This window comes from Biomphalaria glabrata, chromosome 13 (assembly GCF_947242115.1).
Source record: "Biomphalaria glabrata chromosome 13, xgBioGlab47.1, whole genome shotgun sequence".
Taxonomy (NCBI): Eukaryota; Metazoa; Mollusca; class Gastropoda; family Planorbidae; genus Biomphalaria; species Biomphalaria glabrata.
Genome location: NC_074723.1, coordinates 29,934,183 through 29,948,492, shown reverse-complemented (window position 1 = coordinate 29,948,492; position 14,310 = coordinate 29,934,183). Strand labels below are relative to the sequence as shown.

At 37.1% G+C, this 14,310-nt stretch overlaps 1 protein-coding gene across 2 annotated transcripts in view; it reads left to right on the top strand.

Moving 5' to 3' along the window:
* The window catches only part of LOC106074696 (phospholipid scramblase 2-like), a 60,703-nt gene that overhangs the window by 3,893 nt on the left and 42,500 nt on the right, over positions 1-14,310 (top strand). The window contains exon 2 of one of the 2 annotated variants that reach the window (XM_056007713.1): positions 2,944-3,106. In XM_056007713.1, the coding sequence (XP_055863688.1) occupies positions 2,983-3,106 (124 nt within the window). In that variant the 5' untranslated portion in view covers positions 2,944-2,982. Of the gene's footprint in view, positions 1-2,943; positions 3,107-9,399; positions 9,688-14,310 lie in introns of those variants that run through there. The other variant, XM_056007716.1, reaches the window with a different exon arrangement.

The window sequence follows — 14,310 nt, the reverse complement described above, 5'->3', positions numbered from 1 at the left end:
CCTTCCTGACACTATCACTATGGCTGCCTGGTCGTGCGGTTTGATCGCTGGACTGTCGTTCGGATTTATCGACGGTCGAGAGTTCAAACCCAGCCCGCTCCCATCCCCCCGTCGTCCTGCGGGAGGTTTGGACTGGGAAGTAAACTATCTTTAACTCTGAAGGAACATCCGAAACATATAAAACATTTCACAAACATTTCACATTTCACTATCAGTACGGTTACTTTTGGATGGACTGTTTTATTGTGCTCCATTCACTTCGAACTGTCATTACGATTGTCCCAAATGTAAACCCTGCCCGTAACCTGTCGTTCTGCAGGAGGTTTGGGCTAGAGCGTAATAATATGAATTCCGGAAGGAATGTCCAAAACCTTAAAAAAAATAAATAATGCGCAAGCTTTTTTTTTTAAAAATCAAATATGGGGTCACCACAAATTTTTCACGGACAGCTAGCCCACGAGAATGGAACGAATAGTCAGTATGCCATTTGTCGCTGTGAACTATTTTTTGTGAGCAAGTGTCGGTGAAACAGCTGTCTGTGAACCATTTGTTGGATTCTCCATTTGTCGGGTGCTATTAGAGCATGGAATGGGTTGCCTTAGTCAGCCAGGAAAACCAACAAATTGGATGAGTGTAGCTCATTGATTAACATGCGTCACTAGTTTGACCTAGGGACATGCTAGGACCGTTTAGGACGTAATCATCTTTTTTTTTTAAAGTAATTATGTAGTTTATAAGATAAGATAAGAACTATTTGTCTGGTAAAACAAATTGTTTGGTGAAAAATTTGTCAAGTGAACAATTGTCGTGAACGAAATTTCACCGAACCGTTTGTATGTCAACTAGTTGTCGTGAAACCTTCACATTTGTATTAACCATTTGAAATGTGAGGGTACGATTGACCCGCATGAGATGTTTATGTGTTTGTAACATAAACTCTGTTCGCCATCTTGTTTAAACATAAAGATCTTTTTGCGCAAGTCAATGCCATTCGACTAAACGTAACCTTGACCTATTTGTCTGTTGAACCGTTGGGAGACGACGAAATGATCTGTCCACCGCCTTTCTCTATTCCTCTCTGTCTTATGACTTGAATAGAATCTATTTCAATGGCAGGCCCGCCCATTCCTTTATGTTATCTTCCCTTCACTTTTTCTGTCTCTTCTTTTCTCTTGATACTGTTCCATGAAGGAAGGATTTTGCGAGCCAAGAGGATATTGTGATATGTCCATAAAGATTAGCTTGCGTTTTTTAAAAGTGGTCAGCAGGTCATCGTGGGGCCCACTTGCAGATGTGATCCTGTTTCTAATTTCTTCGTTTGTGGTTCGGTCTTTGCTGGTGATACCTTGGATTCATCTATATCTCATTTCCATTGCAAGGATCCTCCTCTCTAGTTTATGAGTTAGCGTCCAAGATTCGCAAGCATACAAGAGTATAGGCATAACCAAAGCCCAGTTTAATTTTAGTATCGAGGTCAATGCCTTTGTCTTTCAATATTTGCAAGTGCTTCTGTGGCCTTTGCGATTCTGCCTAGTACTTTGAATTTGGTTCCTTCATCTGGAACGATAGTTCTGAGGTATTGAAGACTACAGACACTTGCCATATTTGCGCCTCCAACTCTGATGTCCCTAATTGGTCATAATCTGTTTCCCGGCATCGTACTGCTGCGTAAGTCACCTAGTGACCTAGTGACCTAGTGAGATGAGCCTATCTGTCTTGTAGTTAGTGATACCTGTCTGACTTCGACTGATTACTCTGGAGATGTCTGGGTTTCTTGTGCGGGTGTATTCACTGCGATTAACCAACAAGACACATAGACGCTCACAAAGGTAACAAGTGAAGAAGCTAAGTCCAAAACTGTTCAACAATTCAGCTGATGGTTTTAATACAGCAAAAGGCCACAGTCGAGTCTCTGTCGATAAAATACATATTACCCTAAGAAATCCTATCACCAACTACTTTTATGTCTCTAGGTAGCCTCTAAAGCAGGGGTTCTCAACCTGTGGGTCGCGACCCCTTTAGGGGTCGATTGGCGATTTGCCAGGGGTCGCCTAAGACCATCGAAAATATGGATTGTTTTTGTCTATTCTTCTATTGCTGTGTGGATGGGGGTCGCCGCAGAGTGGAGATTGTAAAAAGGGGTCGTCGAGCTTAAAAGGTTGAGAACCGCTGCTCCAAAGGCTTACCCAACTAAGTCATAACGTCACTAGTCGCGTTCAAAGGTCCGTCCATTATGGTGCGTAATTAAGTGTCTAACACTAGTCAGCTTGCTCTACTTCTATTCTAGCTGTGCCCTGTGTTAAATAAAAAATGCATCCCATAGTCTGTCCACTAAATTGTATAAAATAGAGCAGTCCTGCATGTGTTCACCTATTTGAAGATTAACATTAATTATGGATTAGCTTACTTAGTAACAAACTGTTGGTAGCCACACGAAATAATTGAAAGTTGTTTTCATGCACTAGAACAATGGGTAGGTCTATCCTAAAGGAAACCATACAGGCTTTAAAAGATTCGATGTCATGTTATATCGCTAGCCAGGTTTTCTACTACAAGGTTACTGATGCCAAAACTACTGCCCGCGAGCTTACGTGGTCCAATCCGTCCTACGAAAATTATGCCCATAGAGCGTAATATAGACGTCAATGCTCAGTTCTTTTGGCCTGGTCGATTTTTTTTTCTCGGTGATTCGGTTCGTGACAGGCGTATTGGAAATATTCATAGTTCCAGATTGAGAAGGTTGAGTCCAGATCAATTTACACATTAATATTGACCTCAGTTCATCTTATTATTGGTATTCTTTAAGCTTTGTGATGATTTGACTTACTGACATTTTAACATGCTTAAAAAAATAATAATTCTCAACCCCGTCTTCTAGTGACTAAAAGACTTTTGATTGACAAAATATTTTTAACGACTTTTTGATGTAAAATCTTTTCACAGAAGCCCTGGAAAAATAAATATTTGTAACCAATTCTGACTATGCATCAAGGCCAACCTCAAGGGCACCAGGCTCCACCGTACCAACCTTACGGCGCCCCTCAGTATGGACAGCCCTATCAAACTCCACCGAGTTATAACTACACTCAAGGTGGATACGTTCCAGGTAGGGCTCTTTTTTTAAAAAAATAATTATATAAGATGCAAGCTTAAGAAATTCGATCAAAACTGCACGCCTCCAGCAATGAACTAGTTTCCCTCCTAAACAAGTCATATGACTCCGAAGCAACTCCTCTGAACCTAAACAATACTGATATTAGTATTGGTTTAGATGACGCAGGGGGTGAGATTATATTATACTCGGATATTTTGACTGACAAAAACGATGGATTTTAATCGCCCTGATCTGCTGTTTATTGACAAAAAATAATATATAAACAAGATTACAAAAGACAGTTTGTGTGGAAACACAAACTCAAAATCGGCCCCCGAAGTGGTCCACCCAGGCAGGCTTCAATATTTTCAGAAAGAACATCCGAATGAAATTATATCAAAGAGAAATGAGAGATAAGAATGGAGAAAGAAGGTTAACAGATCTTGTGTAGTGCCCCAACGGTCCCGCAGATCAAAGGATAGGTGAAAGTGAATGTACAGTTAGATGTGAACCTGGCCTAACTAGTTCCCCTTTCAGCACAACGACCAACTGCCTTTACTTTTCCCCAACTAATGTCAGGTACCCATTAGAGCTGAGTGGACTCAGAGGTGCCCAAAGTTCAAAATCCCAGTCTTCACCAGGATTTGAACCCGGCACCCCCGGTTCGGAAGCTAAGCGCTTTACCGCTCAGCCACCGCGCCTCCCCTGGCCTAACTGATGTCTTATAATTGATCTAATTGTTTTGAAAAGGTTCAATCTCTCATTCGAATCCTAAAAACAAAATGAAAAAGTTTCCGCATTAAAATAAAAGTTTAGGATAATAAAGTTTATAAGATTACTATTCGTTTTAAAATAGGTCTAACTTATAATGCATACTAATTAGCTTTTTCTCTTTAAAAAACTGCTTGCATAACTGATTTTAAAAATTAGATTTTTCGCTTTCAGAAAAAAAAAAGTAGCCGTTGCATCAGAACTTTAAATGGTCTAAAATATTGTGATGTCGGATTTTCAATATCTTTTGTAGTTTACGAGATCTAAACGAGACAGACGGTCAGACGGACAGACATTTCGCACAAAACTAATAGCGTCTTTTCTCCTTTCGGGGGCCGCTAAAAAACGCTAAAATCACTGACATCGCCGTAATCCCATAATATAAGGAAAACTGAAATGGAAAAACAAAGAAAAGTTGGGAACCTAAGCTTGGAAATTAAGCGGTTATGGAAGTTGTATCGTCTGAGGAGATAATGACAAATGACCTTATCACTGGTTCTCTTCTTTATCTAGCCAGCTTTTTGCTGCTGAGCTGCAATCTCTTTAGTGCAATCTTTGTCTAGGAAAAGTAGCGTGTTATTCTGCTTGTCATCACTGACCAAATAACTCTTTAACTCTTATAAAACTCGTACTAGCAATAAATCTTGCCTATGATATAGATCTAGAGGGGAATAACCTTGTCAATGTGAACACCTTAAAATAAAATGTTAAGTAATTTCCCTTGATTTGACTAACAGCCATCACACCATTGGAAAAAAAAAATAAATAAAAACTTGATTAAACGAAATAACAATCTGTGTGTGTACATTTTCAATGCCACACTCTGACATGTTAATTGCTTGATAAGCTTCATTTAATTACGGTTACCTCAGTGAGTGTCCTTGAAGGCGTTATGGATCGAGCTTGCGCCCCAATATGACTCTCGACGAAAGGGAATGATTCTATCCATAGACACTCACCAATGCAGCACTCAGCGCCCCACCTCTTATAGTTCGCTAAGGAAGTTGATTGTTGTTTTAGTGACTTCATAAAACATTTTAGTATTTTTTTTTTGTGCCCATCAACAGTGAGAAACACTTTATAAAACCACTGACGTGCTCTTAGGTGACCTACATAGCTGCACTTTTTTAAAATGCGGAGGCGCGGTGGCTGAGTGGTAAAGCGCATGGCTTCCGAACTGGGGGTCCCGGGTTCGAATCCTGGTGAAGTCTGCGATTTTGGGATCTTTTGGGCATCTTTGAGTCCACCTAGCTCTAATGGGTACCTAACATTAGTTGGAGAAATGTATAGGCGCTTGGTCGTTGTGCTGGCCACATTATACCCTCGTAAACCGTAGGCCTCAGAAACTGTTGACCTTTACATCATCTGCCCTTCACACCACAACGTCTGAAAGGTGAACTTTAATTTGTTTTTTACTTTTATTTAAATGCATTGTAGAGAGAAACAATTGAACGCAGACTGCTTCATCGATTGGCCCCAATATGGATCTCAATAAAAGTCATAAATTATAAGTGAGTCAGTAAATATCTTCTTTGCCGCCAATAGTGTGTTCGCTTAGATAAGCGTGTTTTACTGCTATCGACTGGGTGGTTTTTTTTACATAGCTTATATCAATATATCAATATCTGTCTGTCTGTCGGTAAAAAGTTTGTATACGTTATTTCTCCGACACCCTATCTCGGATCAAGGTGAAATTTTGCACAATTATTTCTTTTACCAGACAACAGAAGAATCAATTAAAAAACAAAGTTACAAAGAGAGTTTGTGTGGAAACGCAAACTCTAAATCGGCCCCCGAAGTGGTCCACCCAGTCATTTAAAAGGCATATTTTCATAAAGAATATCAGAATGAAATTGAATTGACTGAGAAGAATGGAGAAAGAAGGTTGACAGATCTTGTGTGGTGCCCCAACGGTCCAGCAGACCAAGGAATAAGTGAAGGTGAATGTGAAGTTCGATGTGAACCTGGCTAACTGATGTCTTATAATGAGTATCTAATAGATCTAAATGTTTTATAAAGGGTCAATCTCTTAATCAAAGCCTTAAGAAGAAAAAAAAACCATTGGTATAAGCTGAATTAGTCCACTTAATAGGCTGCCGCTTTAAAATAAATTTGGAACTAACAAAAGATAAGCTATACAACCTGAATGGAACTGTTGTGTGGGCGACATCGTTCTTAGCACAGCTAATGTCCAGGCATTCATCTCATTTCCATGAGATGATCCATAGTCGCTTCACGACTGAAGGAGGCCATAGAGAGTATAATTAAATTATTTGTGTTTTGTATGTATTTATAAGAGAGCAATCTTTTGTTCTAATTGTGTGCTATAATGTTGTTTTAAACGTAATCACTTATTAAACGACAATTATATCAAAGTATTATTTTTAGGGTCGGGAAGGGTAAGGGGGAAGCATAAAAACCATCTAAAGAGTTTTCCACCTTTCAGACCTTGCGATCTATAGGTCATCTGTTTCTTTGGCCCACGGTTTACGAGGGTGTCATGTGGCCAGCACAACGACCAACCATCTATACTTTTCCACAACTGACCCCTACTAATGAAAACCTCCAGTCTACACCAGTATTTGAACCGGGGACCCCTAGTTTCGGAAGCCATGCGCTTTACCACTCAGCCACCGCGCCTCCTTCTAAAAACAATAAAACAATATTTTTATTCTCTAATGCCCAATCAGCTAAATGAGAGGTGGTTTTTTTTTGTTGTTTTTTTTTCACCTTAGATATACAAATCTCGCTTTCTCTCGCTGAAACTTTAATTTTCGTTTTTCTCCAAATGTCGATATTTTTTAGGAATCAATTTTCTCTGAAAAAATATTCAGCTATTATAATATTTGACATAGGCCCTACATGTATCTTAGCTCACGCTGACAGAAGAAAATGTGATAAAATGTTTGCATGAAAAGAGTAAAAGACATTTTAATGGTTAACAACGAACGAAAACGCTATCCTCGAAAGAGGGGAAATTTTACAAATTAATATTAATAAAAATAAAAAAAAACTATCTACATTAAAAAAATGTCTCTATCACCAGATTTAGTGCTTATCAACATACCAAATTCAGATATTGGGGTTGTTTCAAAAACGCATTCCTCACAATGGGGTCATAATATTTGAACCCTCGACCCCTCACCTGTCTTTTTTGTTTTAGAACAAGCAAAATAAAAAAATCTTTTAAAAAAATCAAAAGGAAAGGTTATTTTAAGGGTAGGACCACCGTTATTAAAACTATATCTATCAATGATGTACAAGTTATTTTCCTTATTCAATATCAATCAAAATAATCACCAATAATTAATTGACTGAATGAGTAATCGTGATTTCTTTTAGTGATTCATGTTTTGTTATGCACAACAGCCTTAGCAGCTGCTTGTCAAGAGTTTAGCCTTACTATAAGTCTCTCCAAGACCGAAATCCTGGCACAAGACGTCGCAGAAATACCTATAATACATATTGGGAACCACACCCTTTCAGTGGTGCAGGAATTTACCTACTTGGGTTCAACAATTGTCAGTAATCTAGACTTAGACATCGAGCTGACAAAAAGGATAGGAAAAGCTACCACAGCATTGGCAAAACTCTCCAAGCGCGTCTGGGCAAATGGTAAATTGACCACAGCGACCAAAATCCTAGTCTACAACGCCTGTGTTGTGAGCACTTTCCTTTATGGCAGTGAAAGCTGGTCAACATACATGTACCAAGAGCACAGATTGAATAGTTTCCACTTGCGCTGCCTGAGACGCATAATGGGCATCTCTTGGAGGGACCATGTCTCCAATCAGGAAGTTTTTAGATTGGCCAATATGAACAGCATGTATGCTCTCCTGACACAAAGAAGATTACGCTGGCTCGGACATGTCACCCGCATGCCAGATGGTAGAATCCCGAAAGATATCTTATATGCTGAGCTTGTGGAAGGAGTCAGACCCAAGGGCCGCCCTAGACTAACATATAGAGATGTCTGCAAGCGAGACATGAGAGCCTCAGGCATCATCGAAAGTATGTGGGAAAACATAGCCAAAGACCGGAGTGCATGGAGACAGACTGTGCGTGCTGGGACTTGCTGAGAACAAAAGAATTGAAGCGGCTTTAATCAAGAGGGAAAAAAAGAAAGCTGCCCTGTCTGCTAGCCCTAAATCAGAGGCATACACATGCACGAATTGTGGCAAAGTCTGCCGTTCTAGAATTGGCTTGATTAGCCACACCAGATTCTGCCCCGTCTCAAGATTAAGCCAAAACCAGTGACTCATTTGGGCGCATCCATTGCCTTTCGAGACAAAAAGGAACCATATATGCACAACAAATGTGTGAGGGAGAAATAGGGTTTATAAATTATTTGAGGGGACTAAACCCAACAAATTTAGAAATATCTGTAAATACTGAAGGGTTAGTTTTATTTATTGGTATCAAACAAAATAATTATTTACCAGTAATTAATTTATTAATTGGTTACTTTTTTTTATTGATTAATTTCTTGTATATGCCAATGAATAATTTTGCGAAGTTTCAACTTGATCCGAGAATGGGTGTGGGAGAAATAACGTGTACACACTTTTTATGAGATTGGCCAATAGACAGAGTTGATACAAGCTTTATAAAAATAGTAAATTATTATTATTAAGAAAAAAAAAGTTAAAATTGAATTTCATTTAAATATATATTTTTTTAAAGCATTTTATGATCTTATGATCCAATACTACATATACTGAATACTTTAAATAGATTAAAGTGTTGAAAACTAAACCAAAAAAAAAAATGCCAAGGTAGTGTGACCCCCTCAATACATCTCTCTTATTAGAGGTAAAGATGTTGTCGGAAGTGTCACGGTTGGATGAGTGACACTATAATTCCACCTCTTCCCGTTTATTTCCCCATTTGTACTTGAAACCAACTTTCACGTTAAAGTAGGTCACACTGGAAGTATTTCTGTGTGCTAGTTGTCTGTTCGCAAACATGTCCGGACAGTCGCAGGTAAACTGAAAGAGTTAACGAGGCGGCACTTTCCTATTCAACTAAGGTTTATTCTCAAGGGGACAAAATGCCGTCTGCTCTTTCTAGCGCCTAATTCATTTCTCTGACTTTTTTTCTTATCATAAACAGAACTTAAGTGACTTCCCTAAAAGTGTGTCGCGTTTGTTTTTCTAGACACAACTAACTTGCTTCCAGATGATTGTCTTTATCTTAATCTATTTGTATCTTTACATTACAGAATGTAACCTAGGAGGCAAGACAGTACTGACTTAGTCTATCTTCTAAAAATAGCCCTACACTGAGGGACACGGGTCATGAAATAAACACAATCTAAATTCTAAATCAATCCGCCGTGACCTACTTCCATGGCCCAACCTCTTGCGCGCGAGAACACGCGCGCGTTGCTAGGAAGCCGTTTGTTTACACTGCTCGCTCATTGTGAAAGCGACACTTCCCCCTTTTTACACGGCAGCGTGGTGTGGCGTTGATTCCCCGCCCCCCACCCCCTTTTTTTTTTCTTTTATCTTTTCCAATATTTATTTCTTTATTACAGATCCCAGTACATTAAAAGTAGGCTGGAAGTATTTACAAGCTTATAAAGGAAGTCCATATAGAATTCACATGCTTATCTTATCGTGGTCTCTATTTAAGGTTTAATAGTCGAGTCGAGGACTTCTAGCACTAACTAAGGCGTTTGATTTTCACTCTCTGTGTAACAGGGATCAAATAACTACTGATATTGTATTGAGGCTTCGGAATTAAAAACCTTGCAATCACTACTTCGTACACATCTAGGCCTATTTTCATAGCAAGAGATTTTCTTTTCTCTCCATTGTTAGGTATGTTTTTCATTGTTTATAGTAATGCTATTAAAATATTATTTTATCAACATTTCAACATATCTCTTCTTCAGCTATTGTAAACACTATTTCTGGTATCTTTCGTCTTTTATTATTTAAATTAACAAAACCAATATTTATGCAAAATAGATGTGTATATAAAAGTACTTATAGTAACCATGTTTGAACTGATAGGAAGTGATACTTTTGTATAAATTTATGCGCTTAACAGTACATATTAGTTACGATAAAAAGAATGTTAACATGCCCACTTTCTTATCTTACAAAATATAAAAATATCGCTTTAAAAAAGATGGTGTCGTTCGTCCTTATTATTTAAACTAACAAAACCAATATTTATGCAAAACTAGATGTGTATATAAAAGTACGTGGTTTAACCGTTTTTGTAATTTGGATTAATATATGTACCATAAACATATTTACTTTTACAATGAGTGACCTGCACATTTATGCAGCAATCCATATTTACTCTTATGAAATAAACCAAATGACCCTAAAGTAGATAATATTCTCAATGAGCTGGACTAGGACTACGCAATAGTGAAGGACATTGACTTATTGGTCACGTCAGTTGCATGATTTTAGTTCCTCACTTTCCAGGCTGACACAGTCATGTGACCTCTGGTCTGACAGTCATCACCTTTCCTATAAACGTATTTTGTAATCACAATATATCTATAAAAAAGGAGGATTGGTCACGTGGTGTTAGGAATAGGACCAATGAAAACACGGAGAATGTGATTTTATTTTAATTAAGGTTCGAATCCTGGTGAAGAGTGGGATTTTTTTATTTCGGGATCCACCCAGCTCTAATGGGTACCTGACATTAGTTGGGGAAAAGTAAAGTCGGTTTGTCGTTGTGCTGGCCACATGACACCCTCGTTAACCGTAGGCCACAAACAGATGACCTTTACATCATCTGCCCTACAGACCACAAAGTCTGAAAGGGGAACTTAACTATATATATATATACATATCTATAAAGAATATTAATGTTCCTATATTTCATATACCGGAGGAGACGATGCTGGGCATATATTGCTAATGGTCTAATCCTAGGAGTCTGTCATGCATTCTTTTGTCGGTGCTGATTCTTTCACTCCGTTCATCCATAAAAACTTTTTTTTGTTTCGCCTGTCTGTCAGTTTGGAAGGGTTATTTTACACGTTGTCTCCCACTTCCCGCCTAGGATCAAGTTGAAATTTGGGACAATGTTTCATAGTCGAAGCCAATGCAGGAATCAATTTAAAATTAACCAATTATTGAATCCATTTCATATGTAAATTATTTTTCTTTTATAATAAAAGGAGAGATAAACCGCGCAGTAATGTGACATGGCAATGATTGTGCGGTGCTCCCCATATATATATATATATAAGATCTTTTTTTAAATTTTATTTCGCTTGTTTCGTCGTCCGCTCTCGTGATGCTAGACCAATGACACCAGCTCCAGCTGGAATAACCTGCCTAGTGTGCAGCCGAACATTCAGGGCTCACATAGGTCTCACCAGCCACAAGAGGAGGGACAAAACCACAGTCAGCTCCTTGGTCATCATGGGGTCCAATCGCTGCAGTGACCCTATCTCTAATCTCTTTGTTTGTGATGCGGTCTTTAAATGTGATGCCTAGGATCCTTCTGTAGTATCACAGTTCCATTGCTAAGATCGAGATTAAACTTTATGTTTTTTTGTCTTTATTGTGTTAATAATTGAATAAATTAACAAAAAAGCTTGAGTGAAAGAAGAGTACTTTGGGTAACTGTTTGCAACGTTGTAATAAACTAATCCAAATTCATTGTTAAATTTAATTAATTTTTTTTTTTTTTTGCTTTAAAGATCAATACAAACAAGCCAATGCTTAAGAAAATCATTAAAACAAGTTTTAGTTTCCAGTCATTGATTATTCGCAATCAATTTTTAACCCAATATAATATGCTGGGATGAAGTTTTGGGGCGTTCCAGGCTATGGAGCTGTTATCAGCGTCAATCTATAGCAAACCAAACATCAACTATTTACAATATTCCACGAGTGTGCCTGTATTTTAATCGTAAGTCTACGCCTCTATTGTTTTCTTCTCAAGTGATTGAAGAGTTTGTGTAGGCCAGTAAAGTTTCATCTGTTAGGACAATCTAAGTGAGTGGAACCTTTAAGAAGCTCTGTCCGTTGATTCTGACAATCTAAGTGAGTGGAACCTTTAAGAAGCTCTGTCCGTTGATTCTGACAATCTGATTTGGTGATAGCCGCGACTTAATTTTACAAAGCTTATATCAACTCACTCTGTCTGTTTGTCTGTCTGGTACACTTATGTACATGTTATTTCTCCCACCCCACACCCATTCTCTGATCAAGTTGAAACTGTACAGAATTATTTGTGGTACCTTACAAAACATGGATTAATAAAAAAAAATTGAACCGATTTGTTGATTAATAAGTGGTAATTCATTATTTTGTTAGGCATCTATATCCATAAGGGGAAAGAAATGACCTTTAGTGAGAGATGTGACTATATATTTAGTTCTTTCTCTTATAAAGTTTAGTGAGAGATGTGACTATATAGTGAGTTCTTTCTCTTATAAAGTCTAGTGGGAGATGTGACTATATATTTAGTTCTTTCTCTTATAAAGTTTAGTGAGAGATGTGACTATATAGTGAGTTCTTTCTCTTATAAAGTCTAGTGGGAGATGTGACTATATAGTGAGTTCTTTCTCTTATAAAGTTTAGTGAGAGATGTGACTATATAGTGAGTTCTTTCTCTTATAAAGTCTAGTGAGAGATGTGACTATATAGTGAGTTCTTTCTCTTATAAAATTTAGTGAGAGATGTGACTATATAGTGAGTTCTTTCTCTTATAAAATTTAGTGAGAGATGTGACTATATAGTGAGTTCTTTCTCTTATAAAATTTAGTGAGAGATGTGACTATATAGTGAGTTCTTTCTCTTATAAAATTTAGTGAGAGATGTGACTATATAGTGAGTGCTTTCTCTTATAAAGTCTAGTGGGAGATGTGACTATATAGTGAGTTCTTTCTCTTATAAAGTCTAGTGGGAGATGTGACTATATAGTGAGTTCTTTCTCTTATAAAGTTTAGTGGGAGATGTGACTATATAGTGAGTTCTTTCTCTTATAAAGTCTAGTGGGAGATGTGACTATATAGTGAGTTCTTTCTCTTATAAAGTTTAGTGAGAGATGTGACTATATAGTGAGTTCTTTCTCTTATAAAGTCTAGTGGGAGATGTGACTATATAGTGAGTTCTTTCTCTTATAAAGTTTAGTGAGAGATGTGACTATATAGTGAGTTCTTTCTCTTATAAAGTCTAGTGAGAGATGTGACTATATAGTGAGTTCTTTCTCTTATAAAATTTAGTGAGAGATGTGACTATATAGTGAGTTCTTTCTCTTATAAAATTTAGTGAGAGATGTGACTATATAGTGAGTTCTTTCTCTTATAAAATTTAGTGAGAGATGTGACTATATAGTGAGTTCTTTCTCTTATAAAGTCTAGTGGGAGATGTGACTATATAGTGAGTTCTTTCTCTTATAAAGTCTAGTGGGAGATGTGACTATATAGTGAGTTCTTTCTCTTATAAAGTTAAGTGAGAGATGTGACTATATATTTAGTTCTTTCTCTTATAAAGTTTAGTGAGAGATGTGACTATATAGTGAGTTCTTTCTCTTATAAAGTTAAGTGAGAGATGTGACTATATAGTGAGTTCTTTCTCTTATAAAGTTAAGTGAGAGATGTGACTATATATTTAGTTCTTTCTCTTATAAAGTTCAGTGAGAGATGTGACTATATAGTGAGTTCTTTCTCTTATAAAGTCTAGTGGGAGATGTGACTATATAGTGAGTTCTTTCTCTTATAAAGTCTAGTGGGAGATGTGACTATATAGTGAGTTCTTTCTCTTATAAAGTTTAGTGGGAGATGTGACTATATATTTAGTTCTTTCTCTTATAAAGTCTAGTGGGAGATGTGACTATATAGTGAGTTCTTTCTCTTATAAAGTTTAGTGGGAGATGTGACTATATAGTGAGTTCTTTCTCTTTTAAAGTCTAGTGGGAGATGTGACTATATAGTGAGTTCTTTCTCTTATAAAGTTTAGTGGGAGATGTGACTATATATTTAGTTCTTTCTCTTATAAAGTCTAGTGGGAGATGTGACTATATAGTGAGTTCTTTCTCTTATAAAGTCTAGTGGGAGATGTGACTATATAGTGAGTTCTTTCTCTTATAAAGTTTAGTGAGAGATGTGACTATATAGTGAGTTCTTTCTCTTATAAAGTTTAGTGAGAGATGTGACTATATTGTGAGTTCTTTCTCTTATTACGTGTAGAACACGTTTTTTCTCCTACTTCCCAGAGTCTCGAATCAAGTTAAAATTTTGCATAATTATTCATATTTGACAATTCATTAATCAATAAAAAAACAATTAACTATTTCGTTTTTAATTAATTTTGTGTTTTTATAGAAAAAAGGGATTCTTTTCCTGCAGTATTGACATATCTGGCTATCATATTGAAGTTCGTTCCCTTAGATAAGCTTTGTTTTTTAAAAACGATGTTTCTCAAAATTTTACTGGGGAAATTACATGAAACACATTTTTT